The sequence below is a fragment of the Musca autumnalis genome, unplaced genomic scaffold, assembly GCF_047663935.1.
Source record: "Musca autumnalis isolate F117 unplaced genomic scaffold, ASM4766393v1 scaffold_1, whole genome shotgun sequence".
Lineage (NCBI taxonomy): Eukaryota > Metazoa > Arthropoda > Insecta > Diptera > Muscidae > Musca > Musca autumnalis.
The window spans coordinates 73,520,166-73,547,291 of NW_027411644.1; the positions used below are offsets into that span (position 1 = coordinate 73,520,166).

Below are 27,126 nucleotides of genomic sequence, written 5' to 3' on the forward strand. Positions count from 1 at the left end.
AGTTTGTAACGCATCGAAATAATGGTCGTAGACCCATACTTATATATACCAAAATGAATGTCTCGACGAGCTGAGTCGATATGGCTATGTGTGTCCGTCCGTCAGTCCGTCCGTCCGTCCGTCTGTCCGTCTGTCCATCTAAACGTTGTAATCACGCTACAGGTCGCAATTTTGACCGGATCGTAACGAAATTTTGCATGTTGATGGAGTTCCCGGAGGGGAAGAAGCCTATTGATTTTGGTGATGGTCGGATTATATTTAGGGGTCGGAAAGGGCAAAAAACTTAGGTGGATAAAAAGACAACGTTTTTTTCCAAAGCGAATATCTCAGCTTCTATATGGGTATACCAAAATCAAAACCTGACAATGAAAGTAGAAAATATCACCTTTCTAATGATGTAAAGTAGGTGCTCGTAGGTGATCAAACAACGATCCAATAGTAGCAAATACAACCCCAATTTTCATTTTTGCGATTTTAATTATATTGACGAAAATCACAGCTTTAGTTGTAAACTTTCCAAAAGCAAAGCCTGACTATGAAAGTAGAAGATCCCGTCTTTACAATGATCCAAACTAGGTCGGCGTAGGTAACCAAATGACGGAGATATCGCAATAGTCGGTGATTCATTCCATTTTTCTTTTTTTTTTTTTTGAAATCACGCTACAGGTCGGTATTTTGATCGGATCGTCACGAAAATTTGAGGGTTAATTTGGGTCTCACAGATGAAGAAGCCTATTGATTTTTTTGATGGTCGGATAATATTTAGGGGTCGGAATGGGCAAACACTTATTGGAGAAAAGTCAACATTTTATTTCAAAGCCAATATCTCTGTTTCTTTAATCTTTAATATCAAAAGCAAAACTAGGCAAGGAAAGTAGAAAATATCGCCTTTACAACGATGTAAAGTAGGTTGTCGTAGGTCGTCAAATAGCAGAGATATGGCAATAGTCGATAATGCATCCCATTTTCCGATTTTTTTGTAATCATGCTACAGGTCGCAATTTTGATTGGATCGTCACGAAATTTTGGTGGTTAATGGGGGTCCCAAAGAGAAAGAAGCCTATTGATTTTGATGATGGTCGGATAATATTCAGGGGTCGGAATGGGCAAACACTTATTTGGAGAAAGGTCAACGTTTTATTTCAAAGCCAATATCTCTGTTTCTTTAAGAGGTATATCTAAAGCAAAACCTGGCAAGGAAAGTAGAAAATATCACCTTTACAACGATGTAAAGTAGGTTGTCGTAGCTGCTCAAACAACAGAGATATCGCAATAGTCGGTAATGCATCCCATTTTCTGATTTGCTTGTAATCACGCTACAGGTTGCAATTTTGATCGGATCGTCACGAATTTGTTGGGAGTGGATGCGGGTCCCACAGTGGAAGAAGCCTATTTAGTGTGGTGATGGTCGGATAATATTCAGGAGTCGGAATAAGCGAAAAGCGAGATATTGCAAAATTCAGTAATGAACCCAATTTTTCCATTTTTTGTAATCACGCTACAAGTTGGAATTTTGATCGGATGGTGACGAAATTTTGGTAGATGGGGGCCCCACAGTGGAAGAAGCCTATTGATTTTAGAGATAGTCGGATAATATTTAGGGGTCGGAATGGGGAAAAACTCATTTGGAGACAAATTCAAAGTTTTATTCTTTGTGAATATATCGGCTTCTAGTAGTGGTATTCCAACGGCAAAACCTGTAAATGGAAGAAGAAAATATTACCTTTACATTGGTGTAAAGCAGGTTGGCGAAGGTGGTCAAACAAGGGAGATACCAAAATATTCGGTAATGCATCGAATTCTTCCATTTTTTGCAATCAAGCTACAGGTCGTAATTTTGATCGGATGGTCACGAAATTTTGGTTGCTTATGGGGGTCCCAGAGAGAAAGAGGCATATTATTTTTGGTGGTAGTCGGATTATATTCCCTAAAAGAAATGTTTAGCAGTGAAAAGCTTATGCACAGGGGTAGTGGTGTAGGGTATCACATGGTCGGCCCCATCCCGACTATAGCCTTTGCTCACTTGTTGATATATAGCTTAAGGCCATATTTTCCGCAAAATTTCCCAAAGCAGGTATTACTCCCATAATTATATAATTAAGGGCCACGTCAAAATCGTGAATGTTTGGACCCATATGTTATCTATATATTCACTAGGCCATAGCCGTAGACCTCCCACACAATTTCCATACAATGATTACGCGTAATTTTCTTTAAAGTACTAAAAATACGCAAAGATTTCTTTTGTATGGAATTATGTAAAATGAACACTTCAAAATTAAAACAAATAATTTCATCGTAAAATACATAAATTTGTAAATACATTTTCTTAAGAAAATATTATGGATATATGGTTTATTCCTATACTCATAGTGAAATTTTGTGTCGAATTTTTCTTCCTTTGACGCTTTTCACCTAAAACCAAGTTCCATATTACTTCCATGTATCAACAAGAAGAAAGAAGGAAACAAATTCATTAAAAAATTTGAAAAATATTTTCATGTTTATTTCAGCAAAATTGAAACTTATATTTTCATGCTATGTAATGTACATGGAGACTTCATTTCTTTGATGGCCTATAGTGAAATTTGATGAAAAATATTTTTGTCTTTGATGTTATCTCTCTAAATTTATGTTTTGTGGGACAGTTTTGAACAATCTCAGATAAAGTCCGACTTTAGCCCTAAAACGTGTTTTTCCTGGCGGCTAGATAAGATTTACAGACTTGATGTATTCTGAGACTTATAATAAAATTTTTTGACGAACAATTTTGTAGAATATCTGGATTTGATATGATCACATTTTAAAGGAGAGTTTCAATGATTTTCGAAAAAGGACCAAAAAGACCCCTTTGATGAACCGCATGAGGGTTAACATTTTTCACAAAAATATTCCCCACATCCTCCTCAGTAAAGTTGCCAAAGACACTATGAACCTGAAAATCAAGGATTCCAAGATATCTTAATTCGAATATTTCGAAAAAAAAAGCTAGAAATGACTCTGGTTACTTCCCGATGTAAACTGTAAAAACACCGATACACGTGTCTCATGTTTTTAGCTCTACTTTCATAATCTATTTGGTTTTTTTTCATTATTTTGAAAAATATTTACATTTTGTTGCACAGTGTATCGTGTGAAAACAACCGACTCAACTCCTATGGGACAAGGATTGGACAACCATACACCCTGCATGTGGCACAAGTCCGATCGACACCCTGTATCTTGTCTACTCTTTTCCCTACTTTTTTGTTTAAACTTTAAAAAAGGATTTATATACTCGCAGATATTTATTTACAAAATTAGAGGATCTGAGATTTTGAGCTATTATTTACCTTTTTAAACGAACGAAATCGAATTTTTTAGATTATGTTCTATTTTGATTTTAAAATTATTTCATAATAAAAAAATCATTTTCAACATAAGCAATCGGTGCGGGGCGGCTTTTGTTGTGCATGATTTTGTATTGAATCAGACATGACTGAAACACAACGCAATACAATTGCATTCGCATTCTAAATTAAATATTGGTCTTTATTTTATTCTCCAAAAAAACAGAGATTTCTTTAGGTTGCTCTTCTCTTAGCATTTGCGCATTACGATTTTGGCGCGACTGACTGAGTGTGCCAAATGCATTTCCATGCATTGACGCTCAAAAATCACAAGTCATTGGTATAAAGCTTTGCTTAGTAAACACACATTACGATTGCATTGATAATGGACAATGTCAGAAGCAAATAACAAAGACAATGTAAAGATGGGTCGTCGTTATTTTTAAATGTTCAGAATTTATATTCGTTTTTTTAGTGCAACAAGTAAAAGTTATACTAATTTCGAGAGTTAATACTTTGGGCGTTAATACTTTGGGCGTTAATACTTTCCAGACATGAGTGAAGGAATGACTCCCACAATTAGATCCAATACCAAGAAGGTTTATATCGAACAACTTTCACCGGTTCAACTTCTATGCGCTTAAATCCGGTTTAGGGCTACTTCCCAGATAGTCGTGTAATTATAGCATACATGTAACATGCAAACGGAAGCGAAATAAACCCATAGTTCCTTTTAGGGATATACATAGAGGCACTTTTTGAGTCGATTTATGCATGTCCGTCCATTCGGCTGTACGTTCGTCTGTTCATGTATTTTTGTGATCAAAGTACAGATCTCATTTATTGTCATATTCAACTGAAATTTTTGAAGTTAATTTTTTAGCCAGATTTGGATATAGCTCCCATATATATTTTCGCTCGATTTGAGGTATTGGGAGCAATTTCTGTCCAATTTTTATGAAATTTGGTATATCGTGCACCAAACACGCAAAGTCTGTCCAATGTTGATGACATTTCAAATGTGTGACGGAATTTGCTGTAGAAAGAAATTTGGCAAATTCCGACTAGAAATAAGTTTTCCGAATTACATAGAAATCGGTTCATATTAGGATATAGCTCCCATAAATATTTTCGGCCGATTTCATGTGTTTGACGCAAGAAACACAGTATTGAACAGACATTTTGATGAAATTTTGAAAATGTGACGCAATTTCATCTAGAGATTCTTACCGAATACACTCTCCGAACAAAAGTGCATTTTAATCCAGGATTTTTTACCGGTCTGTAGGTAGAATTAAATATTCTTATAAGGTCTTCTTTCTACAAGGAAAGGCCTTAAAAGATCTTTGTCTACTAAAGAAGACCTTTAAATGATGTCTGTTTTCTATAGAAGACCTTAAAAGATTTTCTGTGTACTATAGAATACCCTAAAAGCTCTTCTGTCTACTACAAAATACCTTAAAGGGTCTTCTGTCTACTAAAGAAGACCTTAAAAGGTCTTTCGTCTACTATAGAAAGCCTTCAAATGTCTTCTGTTTACTATAGAAGACCTACTACAGAAGATCCCTAAGGGTCTTCCGTCTATTAGGGAAGACGTCAAAAAGCCTTCTGTCTACTATAGAAGACTTTCAAATGTCTTCTGTTTACTGTAGAAAACCTTAAAAGGTGTTCTGCCTAACACAGAAGACTTCAGGGGTCTTCAGCCTTATAAGAAGATACTAAAAGAAATTCTGTATACTAAAGAAGACCTACAAATTCTTCTGTTTACTAGAGAAGACCTCAAAAAGTCTTCTGTAGACTACAGGAGACCTTAAGGGTCTTCTGCCTAATAAGAAGACCTTAAAAGGTCTTCTGTCTACTAGGGAAGGCCTTAAAAGATCTTTGCCTACTATAGAAGACCTTCAAATGCCTTCTGTTTAATATAGATGACCTTGACAGATTTTCTGTTTACGACAGAAGACCTTAACGGGTCTTCTGTCTACTACAGAAGACCTTAAAGTGTCTTCTGTCTACTATAGAACACCTTCAAATGTCTTTTGTTTACTATAGAAGACTTTAAAGATTTTCTGTCTACTATAGAATACCTTAAAAGTTATTCTGTCTACTACAGAAGTTCTTAAAGGGTCTTCTGTCTACTAAAGAAGACCTTCAACTAGGGAAGACTTAAAAGGTCTTCTGTCTACTGTAGAAGACCTTTAAATGTCTTATGTTTACTATGAAGACCTTAAAAGGTCTTCTGTCTACTACAGAAGACTTCAGGGGTCTTCTGCCTAATAAGAAGATATTAAAATGTCTTCTGTCTACTAAAGAAGATCTACAAATGTCTTCTGTTTACTATAGAAGACCTCAAAAAGTCTTCTGTAGACTACAGGAGACCTTAAGGGTCTTCTGCCTAATAAGAAGACCTTAAAAGGTCTTCTGTAAGACCTTGAAATGGCTTATGTTTACTGTAGAAGACCTTAAAAGATTTTCTGTTTACTTCAGAATTCCTTAAAGGTCTTCTGTGTACTAAAGAGACCTCAAAAGTTATTATGCTTACTATAGAACACCTTTAAATGTCTTCTGTTTATTATAGAAGACCTTAAAAGATTTTCTGTCTACTATAGAATACCTTAAAAGGTCTTCTGTCTACTGCAGAAGACTTCAGGGGTCTTCTGCCTAATAAGAAGACATTAAAAGTTCTTCTGTCAACTAGGGAAGGCTTTAAAGGGTCTCTGTTTACTATAGAAGACCTTCAAATGTCTTCTGTTTACTATAGAAGAACTTAACAGATTTTCTGTTTACTATAGAATACCTTAAAGGGATTTCTGTCTACTACAGAAGACCTTAAAGGGTCTTTGGTCTACTATAGAAGACCCTCAAATATCTTCTGTTTACTATAGAAGACCCTAAAAGATTTTCTGTCTAGAAAATACCTTAAAAGGTAGTCTGTCTACTACAGAAGTTCTTAAATGGCCTTTTGTCTACTAAAGAAGACCTTAAAAGGTCTTCCGTCTGCTACACACTAGACTACAGGAGACCTTAAGGGTCTTCTGCCTAATAAGAAGACCTTAAAAGGTCTTCTGTCTACTAGGGAAGGCCTTAAAAGGTCTCTGTTTACTATAGAAGATCTTAAAAGATTTTCTCTTTACTATAGAATACCTTATAAGGTCTTCTGTCTACTACAAAAGTCCTTGAAGGGTTTTCTGTCTGCTAAAGAAGGCCTTCAAATGTCTTCCGTTTACTATACCTTAAAAGGTCTTCTGTCCACTATGGAAGACCGTAAAAGATCTTCTATGTGCTAAGTAAGATTTAAAGGATATTCTGCCATTATAGAAAACCTTAAAACCGATCTACTAGGGAAGACCTTAAAATGTCGTTTAAATGTCTTCTGTGCGCTATGAAAGACCTTAAAATATCTTCTGTCTACAAGCGAAGACCTTAAAAGGTCTTCCAGTGTACTTAGGATGACCTGCGTACTAACGAAACCCTTAAAAGGTCTTCTGCCTGTTGTAGAAGACCTTAAATGGTCTTCTGTCTACTGGGGAAGACCTTTGGAGGCCTCCCGTTTACTAAATAAGACCTTAAAAGGCCTTCGGTCTTCTATAGAATACCTTAAAATGTCTTTTGTCTACCAGGGAAGACCTTAAAAGTCTTCTGTCTACTAAGGGAGACCTTAAACAGTGTTCTGTCTATTAGGAAATAATTTAAAAAATATTATGTGTTCTAAAGGAGACCTTAAAAGGTTTTCTGTCTACTAAAGAAGACCTCAAAATGTCTTCTGTCTACTACGGAAGGACCTTAAATGTCTAAAGAAGGCCTTAAAAGGTCAAATATCTACTAGAGAAGAATTTAGATGGTATTCTGTCTAGTACAGAAGACCTTAAGATATCTTCTGTCTACTTACTAGGGAAGAACTTGAAAGGTCTTCTGTGTACTAAGGAAGACTTTAAAAGATCTTTTGTCTACTAGGGAAGGCTTTTTAAGGTCTTCTGTGTACTAAGGAAGACCTTTAAATGTTAACCTTCTACGATAGAAACTCTTAAAAGGCCTTCTCTCTACTACAGAAGACCTTAAAAGGACATCTGTGCATTAAGGCAGACCTTAAAAAGTCTTTTGTCTACTGTGGAAGACCAACTTGCAAGGTTTTCTGTGTACTAAGGAAGACCTTAAAAGGTCTTTTGTCTACCAGGAAAGACCTTAAATGTTCTTCTAAGATATACTTTAAAAGGTCTTCTGTCTTCTAAAGAATACCTTAAAATGTCCTCTGGCTACTAGGACAAAGAAAGACCCTAGAAGGCCGTCTTGCCTTTCTTTTGGAACCAATGTAAGTTACAAATAAGTTGTTTGGCAACTCTGTACATCTCTTTGTTTTGAATGTCAGATAAAGTCCCCCAACAAACAAACACCAATCAAACGCATATTTTAGGTTATGTTTACGAAAACAACATGGTAAGCAGAAAACATGAAAAAGCTTTTTTTCTGCAAAGTTGACATTTGCACTCGCATTCTCTTGCTCTCAAAATACAACTCTCTGCTGCATGGCTGTTATCACCAGCCAAGGGATGAATGGACGAATTGCCATCGTTGGATGGATGCTGTAAGCGGCGGTTTTATGCCTCAACGAAAAAGAGATGAAACGTAAGTTGAGCTAAGATGAGATGAGATGCTGTTAGCAGTAAAGTTTTTCCTCTAACGGATATTTTCACCAAATTAGGGATGCAAAATAATGCCGTTTCAGTTAACAGCAAACATTTAAACGATACGGTTGTGTTGTAACGGATCTCCGAAAGAAAATAAAGAAAACTAAAATCGTCTGAAATTTAAAACAAAAAAGTTTTATGGATTCCATGAAAAATTAATGTGAACAAAAAAAGGAAAGAAAGAAAAAATATTTTTTTTTCGATGAGAAAGTAAAGGAAGGAAAAAATAAAACAGGCTTAAGCCAAGTGAGAATAAATAAGGAATAAAAAAGAAAAAAAAATTATTTTGCAATTCCTTGCAACAAAAAGAATCAATAAAAGATTGTGTGATTCTTATAAATGTGTGTGTGTGTAAAGAAAATGTTAATAAGGATTTCTTTTAAAGGATATGAAAATGTGTTGTCATTCTCATACAACTAACAGCTGATGTAAATTGGGATTTTCTTCTTCTGAGAAATGTTGGTAAAAAAGAAATTAGGAAAAAATAATTTAAAGTGGAGAACGAATTTATATCCTGAAGTGTTGTTGATGTTGTTGTTTTAAATTAAAGGATATTTTTATTTTGTTTTCTCAATTTTATTTGTCCATAAAAAATTGTACATACAAAACATTTTCAATTTTTGTTATTATGAGTCTAAGCATCCTGTGACAAATTGAAGCGTCCTTTTTTCTCTTTGTTTGATATTTTCGTTATGTTTTCTGGGAATTTTCTCATTCGTGTCTGTTTATTGCCTTATTGTTGTTGCTGTTGATTTTTGTTTGTGGCCCTTGAAAAAGGCGCCTTTTTATTATTATCCCCCATTCGCAAAAAAACTTCTCTAGAAGCCACTCACTTACCATTTTCTGCTTAAGAATTTCTTTCTTCTGTAGAAAAGAGAATTAAAAAAAGCTTTATTACTTCTATAGTAAGCCCGCACACACACACCCCTAAAGAGATGGGAAATTCACACTCATTCATATTATTTCATAAGCAGGATATGCTTGGGCTTACTCAATTGCTTTCCCTAAAGTTGTGGGTGTGTTTGCCTGTTATTCACTCATTGAGACGTCAAAACCCCCCATGTTTGCCATCACTGGCCATGTTGTGGTTATATTTTCTGATGTTGTTTATGGCTGCCACTGTTATTTGTAAGACTTTTAACGAGAAATGAAAAACAAAAAACCAATAAAAAATTATAGGTTAAAACAAAGTGAGAAGAAAAAACACACAGAGGCCCGCACACGCACAGCCTGGTGAGACTGGTGTAGACTAAACGAATCATAACAACAAAAAGTAAAAACCAAGAATTATTTTATACCATACCGATAACTAGCCATCCAATATGCCATCCATATACATACATACGTACATATGTATGTATGTCGCAAGCTATTTGAAGTGTTTGATCCTTTTTAAGCTGTACCATATAAAAGAGTTTTTCCTTTTCAATGTTTAAAAGATTTACACAAAACAAAAAGACTTCGTATTGTGCCTCAAAAGAAAACTTCAAATGAAAATACCTTACATGTGAACTCTTTGCAAAAAAAATTAAAAGAACTCATTTTTCTTTCCTTTCTAATCCTTTTTCTCTTCAAATCATTCCATCATCGTCCGTGTTTGTGTTATTTGCTTTTCTGACATTTATTGACTTTTATTAATGTTTTTTGTTGTTTGCAGTGTTATTGTTAGTTCAGCAGTTGCTCAACTTGTTTCAGGGGGATTAGTAGGCAAAACAACAACAACATGCCAAAGGATAATGGTCGGCATTATGACATTTAGTCATTTCTTCTTTTGTTTCCGCTTAATTATCGCCAAGGCACAAACTTATTTATTTGATGTCCTAAGAAGGACCATGACGGCAATTAACTCACAATTATTTTCAAAGGATAATGAAAAATATTTGTTCAAAAGGAGATGCAATAAAAAGGTTTGAAGAATTTTACCGCGGAAAGTTTTTTAGCACAACGAAGACTAAATACCAAGTCACAAGAAGTCACAATTATTTTCGAAGGATAATAAAAAAACATTCTATAAAAGAGTTTGAAGAATATTAGCCCAAACGAAGACTAATTAACATTTCAACAATTTTGGTTCGATATTGAGGCCACATTCAAAGTACTAAAAATCGGGTGGTACCCTTTTATGGGGAATATATGAAAACTTAAACCTATGCTGATAATTCCATTCTGGAATGTTTTATACCCCATCGACGACCAAATATTAAATTTCATCCATCGGTTTGATAATGACACTTAAACCTTCCAAACACCGAAAATCGGGAGATAGCTTTCTATGTGGGCTATATGAAGCCGTGGACCTCTATCGACAAATTTCTACGAAAACTAAATACTAAAATTCAAAAATTCAGCTATTTTGGTGGGTTCTTGAGGCCACAATGTTTAAAATACCGAAAATCGAGAAACCTCTCACAAGGTTCTTTGGTATAGAAAAAATCCCCTTAGATGGTTTTTTCGTATAGAAAAACAATTCTCAGTGCCCGAGGATGATTATTTCTTCAAGAAAAATCTCGTCAGTGCCCTGAGGATAATTTTTTTCGTCTAAAAAAAACTTTCTCAGAGCCCTGTGGTAGATATCACAACCTTTAAAATACCGAAAATCGGGACGTACCCTGTGGAGGTTCTTTTGTATTGAAAAAAATCCCTTAGTGGCTTGAGGATGGCTTTTTGGTATAGAAAAAATTCTCAGTGTCCGACGATGTTTTTTTCTTCTGGAAAAAATCTCCTCAGTGTCCTGAGGATGATTTTTTTCGTCCAGAAAAAACTTTTTCAGTGCCCTGAGGTAGATATCTCAACCTTCAAAATACCGAAAATCGGGACGTACCCTGTGTGCGTCTTTTGTATTGAAAAAACCCCTTAGTGGCCGGAGGATAACTTTTCCGTACAGAAAAAAATTGTTCAGTGCCCGAGGATGGTTTTTCCTATAGAAAAAACTTTCTCAGTGCCCTGAGGTACATGTCACAACCTTCAAAATACCGAAAATCGGGACGTATTTTCGTATAGAAAAAAATCCTCAATGTCCGAGAATGGGTTTTTCGTGTAGAAATGGGGATGATGTTTTCTACAGATACAATTTCCTCGGTGTCCTCACTGTGGGTTTTCGTAAAAAAAGTCCTCAGGCTTTGACAATGGTTTTTTATGGAACAAAATACCTCTGTATCCTGATGATGGGGTTTTTTATTAGAAAAATTCTCATTCTCATTGGGTTTTTCGTATAGAAAAAGTCCTCAGTTTTTTTTTATAGAAAAAATTACCTCTGTATCCTGAGGAGGGATTTTGTATTATAAAAATGTTCATTAGAAAGAATCTCAGTGCCCTGAGGATGCTTTTTTCTAAAGAACACTTTTCATCGCCGAAAAAAATTTTCTCAATGCCCTGAGGACGGTTTTTTTTTCGTATAGAAAAATTTACGCATTGCACTGAGGATAGTTGTTTCGTAAAGAAAAAAATTCCTCAGTGCCCGGAAGAAATCATCCTTCTATAGAAAAAATATTTCCTCATCGTCCAGAGGATGATTTTTTCTGTAGAAAAAAATTTCTCAATGCCCTGAGTATGGGCTTTTCGTATAGAAACAATGTTATCAGTGGTACTTAGGATGTTTTTTTTTCGTATAGACAAAAATTTCTTCAGTAACCTGAGGATGTTTTTTTTTTTCTATAGAAAAAAACTTTCTCATAGCCCTGAGTATGGGTTTTTCGTATAGAAACAATTTTGTTAGTGCACAGTGCATTTACTGCGGGTTTTCGTATAGAAAAAATCCTCAGTTTTTTTATTGAAAAAATTACATCTGTATCCTGAGGAGGGATGTTTTATTAGAAAATTTTTCACAATGCCCTGAGGATGCATACTTCCTATAGAACAGTTTTCAGCCCTGAAATGGTTTGAGGATGTCTTTTCGGTGCTGAAAGTCCTTAGTGCACTGTGGATGGTTGGTTCGTAAAGAAAAAAAATCCTCAGTGCCCTGAGGATGGTTCCTTTTACAGAAAAAAACTTCCTCGTCGCCCGGAGCATGAATTTTTCTACAGAAAATATTTTCTCAGTACCCTGAGTATGGGGTTTTCGTATAGAAGAAATTTCATCAGTGCACGATGGGGCCAATGGCAGGTTTTTGAGGCAAAAAGTCATTTTTCCAAGTCAATGATTGAAATCAAATAATAACAGAATTATATTCTTAACACTTTCAAACCTCCAAAACCAAAAAATTACAATCTGGAAACGGTCCCCGGCGACATGCCAAGCTGCCAAAGATGTCATAATTTTCATTCCGTTTATTTCTGACATTCAGTCGTAATTAAACAATTTAAGTATTTTGGCGCCAAAACCTGATCTGTTGATATTATATATTTTTTAAAAATTTAAAATACGGGTAATGGCATGGAAATTAAGATTATTATTAAAAACGTAATATTAGATGTGGTCAATAATTTGTTGTGTCAGTAAGGGATGTTTTTTGATGTAGTCTGTGGTATCGTCCATGTGTTTTTTGGAGTAGAACTTTCGGTATCGGGGTGTAGTCTCGTAAAAATATTTATCTGTTGAAAGGTGACAATGCCGGCTAACAGATTTTGAAAAGAAATTTTTCGTATAGTTGCGAATTAAAAAGAAATCAACTTCCAGATTTTTTAATACTTTAAATTTTGGATATTTTAATTTTTGGTTGGAAAACCAGCGAAAACCTAATCACGTTATAGACTGGATTTCTGCGAAATTTAATCGAGGTGTCAAAGACAACTTCGTGACGGGAGTTAAAAAACAAGTTTATGACATTTGTGTACGCCTTAACCAAAAATGGATAAAAAATTGGAGGTAAAAAAATCGTGTATTACAATTTGAAAGCTAATGGTAAGCTAGCTACACAGTATTTACGCTAGAACAAGGTAATAATACAAAGAAGAGAGGGCGCACTAATGTGGATTATAGTGAAGGAAGTCTCCTATGAACACGACAAAAATACCAAGCTTTTGATTCATGCCGCCTCTGTTTCGGCCAATTTGAAGTTCGGTATCAACCAACTAAAATGAGAAAACAATTATCTTCGACAGAGAAAATTTATGAACGATATATCCAAATCTAAATTTCATCGAAATTGGACAGAATTTGCGTGTTTGTTGCACGAAATACCTCAAATCGGGCGAAAATATATATGGGAGCCATATCCAAATCTCAACCGATTTCAATATAATTTAGCAAACATATTTCTAGATTGAATGCTGTCACACGTTTCAAATTTCATCGAAATTGGACAGAAATTGCATGTTTGTTGCACCAAATACCTCAAATAGGGCGAAAATATATATGGGAGCTATATCCAAATCTGAACCGATTTCAAAATAACTTGGCAAACTTATTTCCAGTTCAAATTCCGCCACATATTCCAAATATCATCATAATTGGACAGAATTTACGTGTTTGGTCTATCAATTACTCAAAATCGGGCGAACATATATATGAGAGCTATATCTATATATGAACCGATATCAACCAAATTTGGCAGATTAGTTTCTAGGCCGATTATAAACATCTGCACGGAATTTTGAAGGTCTAGCATGCCCCTGTGATTTTTTGCCTCAAAAACCTGAGGATGTTTTTTCTGTACAGAAGATTTCTCAGTGTCCCGAGGATGGTTTTTTCGTATAGAAAAAGATTCCTCAGTTCGCTGAGGTGTTCTATGCGTATAGAAAAGTTTCCTCACTTCGCTGCGGATGAAAAAAAAGAAAATTGCCACCGTTTGCTGAGGAAAGGTTTTTGTGTAGAAAAAAATTCCTCAGCTCGCTTAGGATATTTTTTTTCGTTTGAAAAAATCCTCAGTTGCCTGTTATTTGGTGAGGATGAAAAATAGAAAAATGCCACCTTTCGCTGAGGATGGGTTTTTGTGTAGAAAAAAATTCCTCAGCTTGCTTAGGATGGGTTTTTTCGTTTGAAAAAAAAATCCTCAGTGACCTGTCACTTGGTAGTTTTATATAAAAAAAGTACCTCTGAATCCTGTTTAATATTTTTTATTAGGAAAATTTGTTTAAGGACCGTAGGTAAAAAAACAACCTTTCTCAGTGCACTGAGGACTGCTGTTTCGTAAAAAAATTCTCAGTACCCTGAGTATGGTTTCTTCTATAGAAAAGAAATGTAGAAAATAGAAATATATGTTATATGTACACTTTGATACTACAAAAATTGTGCCGAAATAATGGTTTTAGACCCCAAGTATGTACGAAATCCGTTTCTAACAATTTGGAGTTGATTTAGCCATGTCCGTCCGTCTTTTAGGCTGGCTGGAGCGTACAATAACTCTCGAACGGATTAACCGATTTGTTAAAAATTTTGGGTATCGTAATATTTAGCACAAACTTAGTTTAAGTTCGAAGATGGGCCATATCGGTCTACTCCTTCGGGTACCCCTCCCACAAAAGTTAAAAATTTTCCTGTAAAATGGTGTGAACTATAACTCTCGAATGAAACAATCGATTTGGTCCAAACTTTGCACGTCGTATTATTCCTTCCAGATACCCAGAAAAATGTTCGATGCCAAAAATGTCATTCAATCATGGGTGCAAGTGATCTGGCATGTCATCTTTTTAGCATCTTCATCGATGAATTTTATATGAGCGTGGACCCCAAAAGCTGCTATTCATTTTTGGATCCAAAGCATGTCATTTACACAAATGCTTTGACATGTCATTTTCACCAATGCTTTGGAATGTCATTTTCGCCAATGCTTTGGCATGTCATTTTCACCAACCCTTTGCAATGATATTATCATTACGATGAGAGTTTTAACAACGTTGGTTGTGATTTCGAGTCTCTGACAACATTAAGCCTATTGTAGATAATTAATGTTATATATTTAGAAAAATGTGTATAAATAAAAACACAAAATTCATCTCTATTGGATCGATGGAATGGGTTCAAATGCTGATGAAAAGATCGGATCTTTGGTTTGGTTTTTGTCAGTGGCTGAGAGTATTTCTTAGTCATAACAGCTGACTGATACTTCCTCACTTGTTTGTTATACGAAAAAACCATCCTCAGTGTACTGAGGAAATTTTTTCTATACGAAAAAAACCATCCTCTCAGTGTACTGAGGAAATTTTTTCTATACGAAAAAACCATCCTAACCAGAACTGACATTTTTTTCGTATAAAAAATATACATATGTGTATGCCAATGATGTAAGAAGAAGAAATGGTCCCCAGATGCGAAAAATATCCTCAATAAATATCCAGAAATGGACATTTACCCAATTTACCGGGTATTTAGCCATTGAGTATTTACCTACATATCGTTTCATCTCTACCTTTCCTTTATTGGTATGAGGAAAGTCTCCGTTTCACAACCAATAAAGAATTAATTTCCTTCGTTTCATTTGAAAATTAATTTTAAACTTAAATTTAAAGTCTATGGACCATTATTACATGTGTTCTTTTACTATCTGATGGATTTGAAAATGCAAAATAAACTAATTTGGCGGCATTAAAAATATAATTTTCACATTGAAAGTTAATGACTTGAAGCTCCTCCTTGAAATTCAATCATCACTTTTAACTTTAAGTTAACCGGAACACTATAAATCTGTTCGGTAAATCCAAACTATAACAAAAGAAGACTTATAATAATGGGGGTATATGTAATATTTTATTTTAATATAACCAAACCACAACAGTTATGCCTGAGCGAACTCTTAGTTGGTTTATGGGCCACAACTAGTTTTCCTTTGGGGGATAACAAATACGAAAATAAAAGGACACCATGGGGTCAAATGTTGTGGTCATAACAATACTGGTAGTGGTGAATGACCTTTTGTGTATATTTCACTGTTTGTGTGTGTGTTTGTATTTGCAAATTGAAACTTTCTACATTTATAATGGTCACTTTGGTTGGTGTTAATTATCAAAGTGATAATAATAATGATGATAGATAGATAGATTGATTAGGATATTAAACCACATATTATAATTTATGAGAAAATTCTTTGATTTTAAAACAACAACAAAAACACCATAGATATGTATTTGTTGGTCGGACTGACCTAAATATAAAAATAAAATGTATACAATTCAAAACAAATGTGAAAACTAACAGCTGTTGATGGTTTTTGTGTTCGGTTTTTATTTCTCATTAATTAATTTATAGTTCAGTGACAAATTGATAAATTGTGTCAACAACAACAACGACAAAAAATAATAATTATTGACCACAAACATACAAACAAATTAAGGATCGAATTAAATAACAAAAAACAAGAAACTCAATTGAGTGTCTAAATGTGCAATAAAAATTAAATAAAAAATAATTAAAAAAAGCAAAACAAATAAATTCAACATAAAAAGAGTGACCAGGATATTTACAAAAAAGGATAATCAACAAAAGCTTGAGAACCTTTATTAAAAAAAAGACCAAAAATTACAAGCAATGCTGCTCATGATCTCCATGTGAAATTATAATCCTTAAAAAACAGAAAAAGAGCACGAAAAAAACTTCCATTAAATACCCATTGAATAACAAACAAAAAAGTATATTCCGAACTTTTTAAATAAAAAAATTGCCTTGGCTGAATATTAAACAAACACGAAAAAAAAGAGAGGAGAAAAGAACAAAGTTTTTAATATTTGGCTATATAATCCTTTAAGCTGCTACTTATAGCCAAACAGCCAACCATACAGCCAGGCATCATCATATTATCATCATTGACAACAAGCAGTGAAAGATTGCCAAAAACAGGCAGACAGCCAGCCAGCCAGATAAAAACCCACCTTCACAAAACTGAGAAAAAAACTCATCTCCAAATCCTTTATTGCATCAATAACAACAACAGGATCAGGATTTTGTGCTTGTGTGTGTTATCGATAGTGTAACAATATCAGAGGATAAAATAGCAGAAAACAAAAACAAGAACAACTAACAATAACAACAACGCCTAAAGGCAGTTTCTGTAGCAGACAGCCATCCAGAGATACTCAGCTGGTACTATTAGCACACCCACCCACCCAGTGCTAGCAGCATTGTTAAAAAATCCTTCTCCATCAGCAAACCCTGTCGTCTGTCGTACTTACCACCAGCCAAGTTTATTCAACATGGGATTAATACGTTTTATACTCTATACATTGTTGCTGATAAATGGCATGTTGCATACAACACGGCTTAAATCGTTGATGTATGTCAATGCATTACCACCACCACCGAACGTCACCACCGTTCCAACGCCCGTTGGCAGTAGCCTCATTGTGACGAGTAAGAGCGGCACAACAAGTACAACACAAACAACAGGTAAGCAGCTTGTAATCCCAATGCAAATGAGAGGGAGAGTGAGATAAAATCGTACGAAAAATTTATTTATGTTTAATTATAAGTTCGGAAGGGGGAGGGGAGAGGAAATTAAAAAAAAATAAGTTGTAATAAAAGGAAAAAAGAAGAAATAAAAAAGTAATCAGTCAGTCAGCTTTGTCGACAGCTAAATGTCCACAGCCTATGACTGCACAAAGAAACCATAACAGAAGTGTTGGTCTTAAATGTCGTATGAACAGATCCCTATTTAGACCCTCAACCTTTAGGCTAATAAGGGTGTATAAACTTTTGTAATGATTTTATGTTTGGGCGAAATCCGTTTCAGACAATTTGGAGTCGATTTAGCAATGCCCGTCCGTTCGTCAGACTGGTTGGAGCGCACGACAACTATCGAAAGGATCAACCAATTCGGTCCAAAGCATCATATCTCTCAAAGGGAGCAATCGATTTGGTCCATACTTTACACACTTTTTCGGATTCACAACAAAATTTCGAAAAGTGGAGTTTAAGACCTCATCACGAATAGTTTTGATTTTTCTTGTGTATCTGTGTTTCCTATTACGATGGCACACGTTTTGTGAGGAACAAGCCCATACTTCCTGAGAAAATGACCCGAGAGCTGTAAAAAACCTACGTCCATCATGTGTAGCGGCTGCTGCTCATGACAATTCTTGAACCGGACACTGAATATCCTCTTGGGCATGAGGATTTTTTCTATAAAATAGAAGTCATGAGGTCCCCAGGGAATTTTTTCTAAGAAGAATTTTTTCTATGGAAAAAGAGTCCACAGGTACCTATGGAATTTTTTCTGTGAACAAAAAGAGTCCTTAGTTGCCTGAGGAATTTTTTCCTATAAATAAGTGTCCTCAGTACCTGGGAGAAATTTTTCTTTTGAAAAAGGAGCCCTCAGGCACCCTAGGATTTTTCTTGTGAAAAAAGGCGTCCAGAGAATGTTTGTTTATGAAACAATTAAGAACGGCGTTAAGTTCGGCCAGGCCGAACTTGTTATACCCTCCACCACGAGTTGGAAAATGGAACAATCAGTTTCCTTTCGTTTATGAAGAAGACTAAAAACCAAATTTCAGCATGTTCGGTAAAATTGTGAGGCACCGTTCCATAAGGGCTATATCAAAACGTCGATCTATACCTACAAATTTCTGGCGGAAGTTTTAAGACTCAAAGAAGACTAAATACCACATTTTCGATATTTCGGTAAAACCTTCAAAATACCGAAAATCAAGAGGTATGGGGGATATAGGAATCTGCGGACCTATACTGATAATTTTCTTCTGGAATATTTTATAACCTAATGGAAGGTTTGATATTGACGTCAGAACCTTCAAAATACCGAAAATAGGGAGATACCGTTCTATGGTGGCTATATCGAAACGTGAACCTAAACCGACGAATTTTAGTCAGAAAGGCTTTACCTTCAACAAAGACTAAATACCAAATTTCAACCATTTCGGTGGATAGCTGTGGCCAAAGCCTGCAAAATACCGAAAATCGGGTGGTACCTTTTTATGGGGGCTATATGAAGGCGTTGACCTATACCGACATATTTCATATGGAACGTTTAATACCTTAATCGAAGACCAAATACCAAATTTCAGCCATTTCGGTGGAATATTGAGGCCACAACCTTCAAAATACCGAAAATGGGGAGGTACCGTTCTATGGGGCTATACTAAGGCGTGAAACTGTACCGACAAGTTTCTGGGAGAAAAGTTGTATACCTCCAAGGAAGACTTAATACCAAATTTCAGCCTTTTCTGTGGAATATTGAGGCCACAACCTTCAAAATACCGAAAATCGGATGGTACCTTTTTATGGGGGCTATATGAAGCCGTGGACCTATACTGACAAATTTCTGGGAGAAAATTATGTACCCCCAACGAAGGCTTAGTACCAAATTTCAGCCATTTCGGTGGGTTGCTGTGGCCACAACCTTCAAAATACCGAAAATCGGGTGGTACCTTTCTATGGGGGCTATATGAATTCGTCGATCTATACCGACAAATTTCGTATGTAACGTTGAATACTTTAAACGAAGACCAAATAACAAATTTCAGCCATTTCGGTGGAATATTGAGGCCACAACCTTCAAAATACCGAAAATAGGGAGGTACCGTTCTATGGGGGCTATACTAAGGCATGGACCTGTACCGACAAGTTTCTGGGGGAAATTTTTGTAGCCCCAACGAAGACTAAATACCAAATGTCAGCCATTTCTGAGGAATATTGAGGTCACAACCTTAAAAATACCGAAAATCGGGTGGTACCTTTCTATGCGGGCTATATGAAGGAGTGGACCTATAACGACAAATTTTATATGGAACGTTTAATACCCCAAGTAAAGACCAAATACCAAATGTCAGCCATTTCGGTGGCACAAAGTTCTAAGTACCGAAAATCGTGGACCTATACCGACAAATTTCTGGGAGATTTTTTATACCTCCAACGAAGACTGAATACCACATTTCAGCCATTTCTGTGGAATATTGAGACCACAACCTTCAAAATACCGAAAAACGGGAGGTACCGTTCAATGGGGGCTATACGAAGGCGTGGACCTATACCGACAAAATTAGAGGAGAAAGTTGGATACCTCCAACGAAAACTAAATACCAAATTTCAGCCACTTCGATGGATTGTTGTGGCCATAACATTCAAAATACCGAAATTGGGGAGGTACCGTTCTATGGGGGCTATACTAAAGCCCTGGACCTGTACCGACAAGTTTCTGGGGGAAAGTTTTATAGCCCCAACGAAGACTAAATACTAAATTTCAGCCTTTTCTGAGGAATATTGAGGACACAACCTTCAAAATACCGAAAATCGGGAGGTACCTTTCTATGGGGCTATATGAAGGCGTGGACCTATAACGACAAATTTTTATATGAAACGTTTAATACACCAAATGAAGACCAAATACCAGATTTCAGCCATTTCGGTGGATTATTAAGGCCACAACCTTGAAAATTCCGAAAATCGGGAGGTATCGTTCTATGGGGGCTATATAAAGGCGTGGATCTATACCGACAAATTTCTGGGAGAAAGTTTTGTACTCGCACCGAAGACTAAGTATCAAATTTCAGCCTTTTTGGTGTGATAATGAGGCTAAAACCTTCAAAATACCTAAAATCGGGTGGAACCGTTCTATGGGGGCTATATGAAGGCGTGGGCCTATACCGAAAAATTTCATTTAGAACGTTTAATACCCCAAATGAAGACCAAATACAAATTTCGGTTGATTATTAAGGCCACAACCTTCAAAATACCGAAAATCGGGTGGTACCGTTTATATGAAGGCGTGGACCTGTACCGACAAGTTTCTAGGGGAAAGTTTTGTAGCCCCAACTTTATATGAAGGTGTGGACCTATAACGACCAATTTCTAGGGGAAAGTTTTATTTTTTATTTTTTCTGCAGAATTACGTGTAATAACGTATTTTTGGTTCTCAGTGCGGGGAAAATTTCCACGTTTTGACGTGTTGCAACATTAGGGTGTCCCAAACAAGAAAAAATATTTATTAAAGTGTATACCCCCAAAATATTTTATTTTTCAATCGCGAGCAAAAGAAAAAACTAATAGCACAAAAACATTATATTGAACTTAAATGTAAGAAAGGATAATAAAAATAATTTTAAAAATTCAAAAAATATGAGTTGATCAACTAAAAAAGAGAGTTACATTTTTGGTCATAACTGACAATGCCGCAAATTTCCGCAAAAAGTCTATACAGTTTTGAAATCTACAGGCGCTGGGCTTCAATTTGGTACTAGTGGCTATTCTTGCGTATTTTTGGAAAGCGACTAAAACTTTAAGGACATCCCTACATCTGTATTAAATAATTTCATTTTTACCAATATTATAACCAAAATATTTGGCAACTCTTGCAATTTAGAGGAATTTGTATAACTAGAAAAATGAAGCTTAGGCAATTTACTAAATGATTCAACTTAAGTAAAGGCTTTAAAAAATCATTTGTTTCATAAATTCGCGTAGAATATAACTATTTTTTATCATTTTTAAATAAATTTTTTCTTCAAAATTAGTCAGGTTTGTGAGGCTTTTTCTTCTTAACAACCGCGAAAAATGGAAAAAATAAGTTGAGTTTCGCATCCACTGTGGGATGGACAGACGGACGGATGGCCAGACGGACAGATTTACAGACGGACATGGTTCTATCGACTTAGAATTTTACCCTGATCAAGAATATATATTCTTTATAGGGTCTCTGATGACTACACCTTTTTCAGATGTAATTCGAAACATTTTAGTTGTAATTCGTAACATTTCATTTGTAATTCGAGAATTCTATTTGTAATTCGTAACATTCCATTTGTAATTCGAATTATTCCATTTGTAATTCGTAACATTCCATTTGTAATTCGAATTATTCTATTTGTAATTCGAATTATTCTATTTGAAATTCGAATTATTCCATTTGTAATTCGAATTATTCCATTTGAAATTCGAATTATTCTATTTGTAATTCGAATTATTCCATTTGTAATTGAAAAATATCATTCATATTAATACATTTATTATATATAGTATATATCATTCATATGAATAAATTATTATTATTAAAAGTTGCAAAATCGACTTTTTGCCTCAAAAACTGGGCAAATTACCTATAGTGCATTCATTTGCACCGGGTCTATGCTGCCACCATTTTCATTTTGTTTTGGGATGACGATTGACTTAGAGCCATTGCGATATAGTTCATCTGCAAATTCGTATTTTATTGCTCCGTTAATAAGAATATATATACATACGTTGTTTTATACTCCGATACGATTTCTACTAAATAAAACAGGCTTCGTTTAGATTACGATTTTACAATGCTTTATTTACTTTATTACACTTATTCACAACCGATTATTAAGCACACATCTTTTTCTTTACTAATTCTTGCAATTAAAAATTTACGTTACAATTTAATTTTTCAAATTAACAGAAACACATCTAAGCTATCTTAAACCTATCACTTACATTCGTAACAATATTTTTTGGAGAGTAGAGCTTGCCACCAGACAATTCCAACATAGTAGGTTAAGATTGGCAGAATCACACTTACATACAGCCAGGATACTTCTTGTGGTCTGAGTCCCCGATGGAGTTTTGCAGTACTAGAGTGCAATATTAGCTTTCTTAGTGAAATATGTTTGTCTCTGACGTCATCTCTCTAAATATATGTTTTGTGGGACAATTTTGAATAAACTCAGATGAAGTCCGACTTTAACCCTAAAACGTGTTTTTCATTTTTAGAGATTCCTGGCTATTAGATAAAATTTACAGATTTGGTGTATTCTGAGACCTATAATAAAATTTTATGGAGAACAGTTTTGTAGAATGCTTGGATTTGATATGGTCACATTTTAGAGGAGTTTTTGAAAGATTTTCGAAAAAAGGAGCAAAAAGACCCCTTTGATGAACCGCATGAGGGTTAAACAAAAACATTTCCCACGTCCTCCTCTGTAAAGTTGCCAAGGGCACTATATACCTAAAATGCAAGGATTCCAAGATATCTTAACTCGAATATTTCGAAAACACCAGAAATAGGCGGAACTTGCCCCGCCTACTTTGGTTACTTTCCGATGTAAACTTTAAAAACGCCGACACACCTGTCTCATATTTTTAGCTCTATTTTCATAATCTACTCAGTTTTCCTTGCCATTTGTTTGTCGCACAGTGTTATAGTCAAAAACCTGGAAAATTAAAACTCAAAATTATAAGTTAAAAGTAGCTTCATTTTGATCACTAACTTACCGACAAATTTTGTTATTTGCCGAAATTATAAGAATTTTAATTGCACCGATTTTTGTCGGTACCAAAATATGATTTAAATAATCCCACTACAGGCTACTGATTTCGTCCAACCATAATTCGGTAGATCCCATTAAGAACCGTTTTTAAAATAGTTGGTATGTTCAAGAAAGTTGTTTACTGAGATTTAAGGTACATTTTGGTAGTTGATTGTTTGCTGGCATTTTGATCAGTTTTATATCTGTAGACCAAACCGCGCCTTTTCATTTCTTCATCCACTTGTATGCTGTATCGAAGCTTAGGCCATGTGGCATGTATTTATACGCCTTTTTAGCGGGTTCATCATTGCTCATTCTCATGATATGGCCCAGCCAACGCATCTCGATACGTTTAACTATATTCATGTCTTTGTTTAGCTTATATAGCTCGTGGTTCATACGACGTCGATATTCACCGTTAACGCAAATCGGCCCGTAGATCTTTCGAAGAATTTTCCTCTCAATCACACCAAGCACTGCCTTATCTGCTTGCGCAAGTACCCATGCTTCGAAGCCATACATTAGCACGGGTAGTATCAGCGTTTTGTATAGTGTTATTTTTGTTTGACGAGATGTGGCTTTGTTTTTAAATTGCTTACTTAAACCATAGTAGCATCTGTTGGCCAATACAATTCTTCTTCTTATTTCACAACAGATGTTGTTTGTTGTGTTTATGGCAGTGCCGAGGTAGACGAAGTCTTTAACTACCTCAAAATTGTAGGTACCAACATCCACAGTTGGTCCGAGCTCTGGGGACGCTTTGCGCGTTGACACCATCAATTTGGCCTTTTCGCCGTTTACCGCCAGACCCACTTTCGCAGATTCTGCTTCAACCTTCCTAAAGGTATCAGTTACTTCCTTTACTGATCGTCCCATGATGTCTATGTCATCAGCATAAGCCAGTAACATGTGGCTATTGGTGTAAATTGTGCCATTTCTTTTGGCATTTGCATCTCGTATTACCTTTTCCAGCAAAATGTTGAATAGGTCACACGAAAGGCTGTCTCCTTGTCTGAAACCTCTTTTGGTACAAAATTTTTCGGAGAGGTTCTTTCCAATTTTAACTGAGGACCTAGTATTAGTTAAAGTCATCTTACAAAGCCGGATGAGCTTTGCGGGGATACCAAATTCAGACATTGCATGGAATACCTTTGATCGGAGTGGACTGTCGAATGCTGCTTTATAATCGACAAAAAGGTGATATGTGTCGATCTGCATCTCTTGGGTCTTCTCTAGGATTTGCCGCAGGGTAAATATCTGGTCAATGGTGGACTTGCCAGGCCTAAAACCACATTGGTATGGTCCAATTATTTCGTTGACCATTGGCTTTAGTCATTCGCACAATATCCCTGACACTATCTTATAGGCAATAGGGAGAAGACTTATGCCCCTATAGTTGGAGCATACAGTCTTATCTCCTTTCTTGTGGACGGGACATAGGATGCTCAGGTTCCAATCGTCGGGTACGCGTTCTTCCTGCCAGATGGTGCTAACTAGCTGATGCATACACCTTATCAGCGTGTCGCCTCCGATTTAAACAGCTCGGCTGGTAAGCCATCGGCTCCTGCTGCTTTATTATTCTTTAGCCGGTTGATTGCTGTTTTTACCTCATCTTGGCCGGGCGGTATACACTCTATACCATCTTCTGGGATTGGATCTGTGGTATCATCGTCTTCGCTACTATTGGATACCAGCAGATTGGAGAAATGTTCCTTCCATATCCTGAGCACGCTATCTGTATCTGTTACCAGATTACCTTGCTGGTCTCTACAGGAGGATGTGCCTGTACCAAAGCCATCTGTTTGATGTTTCACTCTTTGGTAGAATTTTCGGACTTCATTCTGGTTCCTGTACATCTCGATTTTTTCACACTCCCGCTTTTCCATTTCTCTCTTTTTCTTGCGGAAAAGACGTTTCTCTTCTCTCCTTTTCTCCCGATATCTCTCTTGTGCGCTACGCGTTGCTACTGATTGTAAAGTAACTCTATATGCCGCATTTTTCTCTTCGGTAGCAACACCACACTCCTGGTCATACCATGAATTCCTTTGTGGAGGTCTCTGGAATCCAAGTATGGATTTTGCGGCTGTTTGCATGGAGTGGGCAATATGTTTCCATTGTGTTGTTATGTTATCGGGACAAGGAGTGCTCGCGTTAAGCAATTGGGCTAGTTGAGTGGAATATGCTGTGGCTATCTGTTGTGTTTGCAGCCTATCGATGTCTGTTCGTGCTTTATTTGGTGCCCTTATGAATATAGAGATGATTAAATCTGGTACTGCTAACTACCATGTTTTTTGCAGCTGCAAAGCCTATCAGCCTCATACCATTGTCAGATGTTTCACTGTGGAGACTGAATTTCCCGACTGTTGGGCCAAAGGTATTCTCCTTTCCAATTTTGGCATTAAAATCGCCTAGAATGATTTTAATGTCATGGGCAGGGCAACGGTCATATGTTTCTTCTAAGCGCTCGTAAAATATATCTTTGGTCTGTTCGTCCTTTTCTTCAGTGGGAGCATGAGCGCAAATAAAGCTGATGTTGAAGAATTTAGCTTTTATTCGAATTGCAGCAAGTCTTTCATTCACTGGGGTGAAGCTGGATACCAGATGTTTTAGTCTCCGACTAACTACGAATCCGCAACCAAACTCATGCTTTACGTCATGGCAGATGTAATACAGTGCGTCACCTTTAGGTGTTGTTGTGACGCCTTTCCCAATCCATCGTATTTTCTGTATGGCAGTAATATCGGCCTTGTACTTTTCAATGCGAAGACTGCACCAATGCGAAGACTGCACCTTCTCTATAAAGAGTGCGAACATTCCAGGTGCAGATTCGCAGATCATGGTAGTTAAAACCTTTGCGGGGTTCGTCAACTTTAGAGGGGTTTATTTTTCTTTTCTTTCGTTTTTTCATAGTAGGCTCTTTTTTCTAGGGGAGGGTTACTAGCCCGACGCCCAAACCCAAGTTTTTAACGTTCTTATGGGTGAACGCGCGGCACATGTTAGCTCACTACCTTTAACGGGTGTTAAAGGCAGTTCCCCAGGTGACACCACGGGGAGGTCAGTGTCCACTTGAGATGAAAGAGGGACCAAGATAAATCCTGGGCTTTGCCATGTTAAAACCGGTCAGGACCGTTCCTTGGTATCTTCCACCCCCTACGTCACAGTGTTACACATTTAATTTAATTTCTATAGTTACCTTTAACATTTAGCCTCAACATTTCACTCCCACTCTCACTTTACACGTTTCACAATAAAACATAATTTCACGTTTAGTTATCAACATCAAATAGTTGATGTCATTTCCAAACAAATTTCCTTCCTCAAAAATATGTCATTATTTTTTCGGTTTTATGTTTTTTTTTTTTGTTTTTGGTATTAATTAAAACTTTTAATGAACAAATGTATGTTTGTTCCCTTGTTTTGGTGTAAAAAAATATTTTTTAATTAGTTTGATGGAAAAAATTATTTACAAATAAATTATGTAGCAAGTATTTGTTGTTGTCGTTTTTTAAACATAATACCATGGTAACAAGCAACAATTGCAATATCTCCATCATCAAAGCTGCGAACGAAACTAATTAAAAATATTTCTCTTCCCGACGGCTAAGGCGCAGAAAGGTCCGTGGCTAAATCAATAGATTTTTTCTTTTAGATTTTGTGGAATATGGGGACAAAATGAGCAATATGGAAGGAGACTTCTTTATGAATGAAAAACGAGCTTAGACAAGTAAGAAAGAAGGAGGTCATTAAAATAAAAAGTAAGAACATTTCAAAAAGGCAAAACATTATTCTGAGAAAAAGGGGTATTTCGTTAAAATTTTTAACCATGGACAAAAGCGTTTATTGTTTCTTTTTTGGGAAATGTACGATTTAAAGAAGGCACGGATGACTTTATTTCTTTTTATGAATATTTGTTTTTTTTTAGAAATGTGGAAAAAATGAGTGCAAAATGAGAAAAGAGTAAATAAAAAAATACGGAAAAAACATGACCACATATTAATCGAACTAAAAAAGTTTTCTAATCTATACCCC

At 35.9% G+C, this 27,126-nt stretch overlaps 1 protein-coding gene across 30 annotated transcripts in view; it reads left to right on the top strand.

Annotated features, from left to right (window-relative positions):
• The window catches only part of LOC141401375 (low-density lipoprotein receptor-like), a 652,355-nt gene that overhangs the window by 332,359 nt on the left and 292,870 nt on the right, over positions 1–27,126 (top strand). For 4 of the 30 annotated variants that reach the window (XM_073981720.1, XM_073981757.1, XM_073981697.1 and 1 more), the window contains exons 1-2: positions 8,037–8,469; positions 16,133–17,266. The exons of 19 other annotated variants lie outside the window; for them this stretch is intronic. In XM_073981720.1, coding sequence (XP_073837821.1) covers positions 17,074–17,266 — 193 coding nt within the window. In that variant the 5' untranslated portion in view covers positions 8,037–8,469; positions 16,133–17,073. Of the gene's footprint in view, positions 1–8,036; positions 8,474–16,132; positions 17,267–27,126 lie in introns of those variants that run through there. 7 more of the 30 variants (XM_073981726.1, XM_073981705.1, XM_073981742.1 and 4 more) reach the window with 4 other exon arrangements.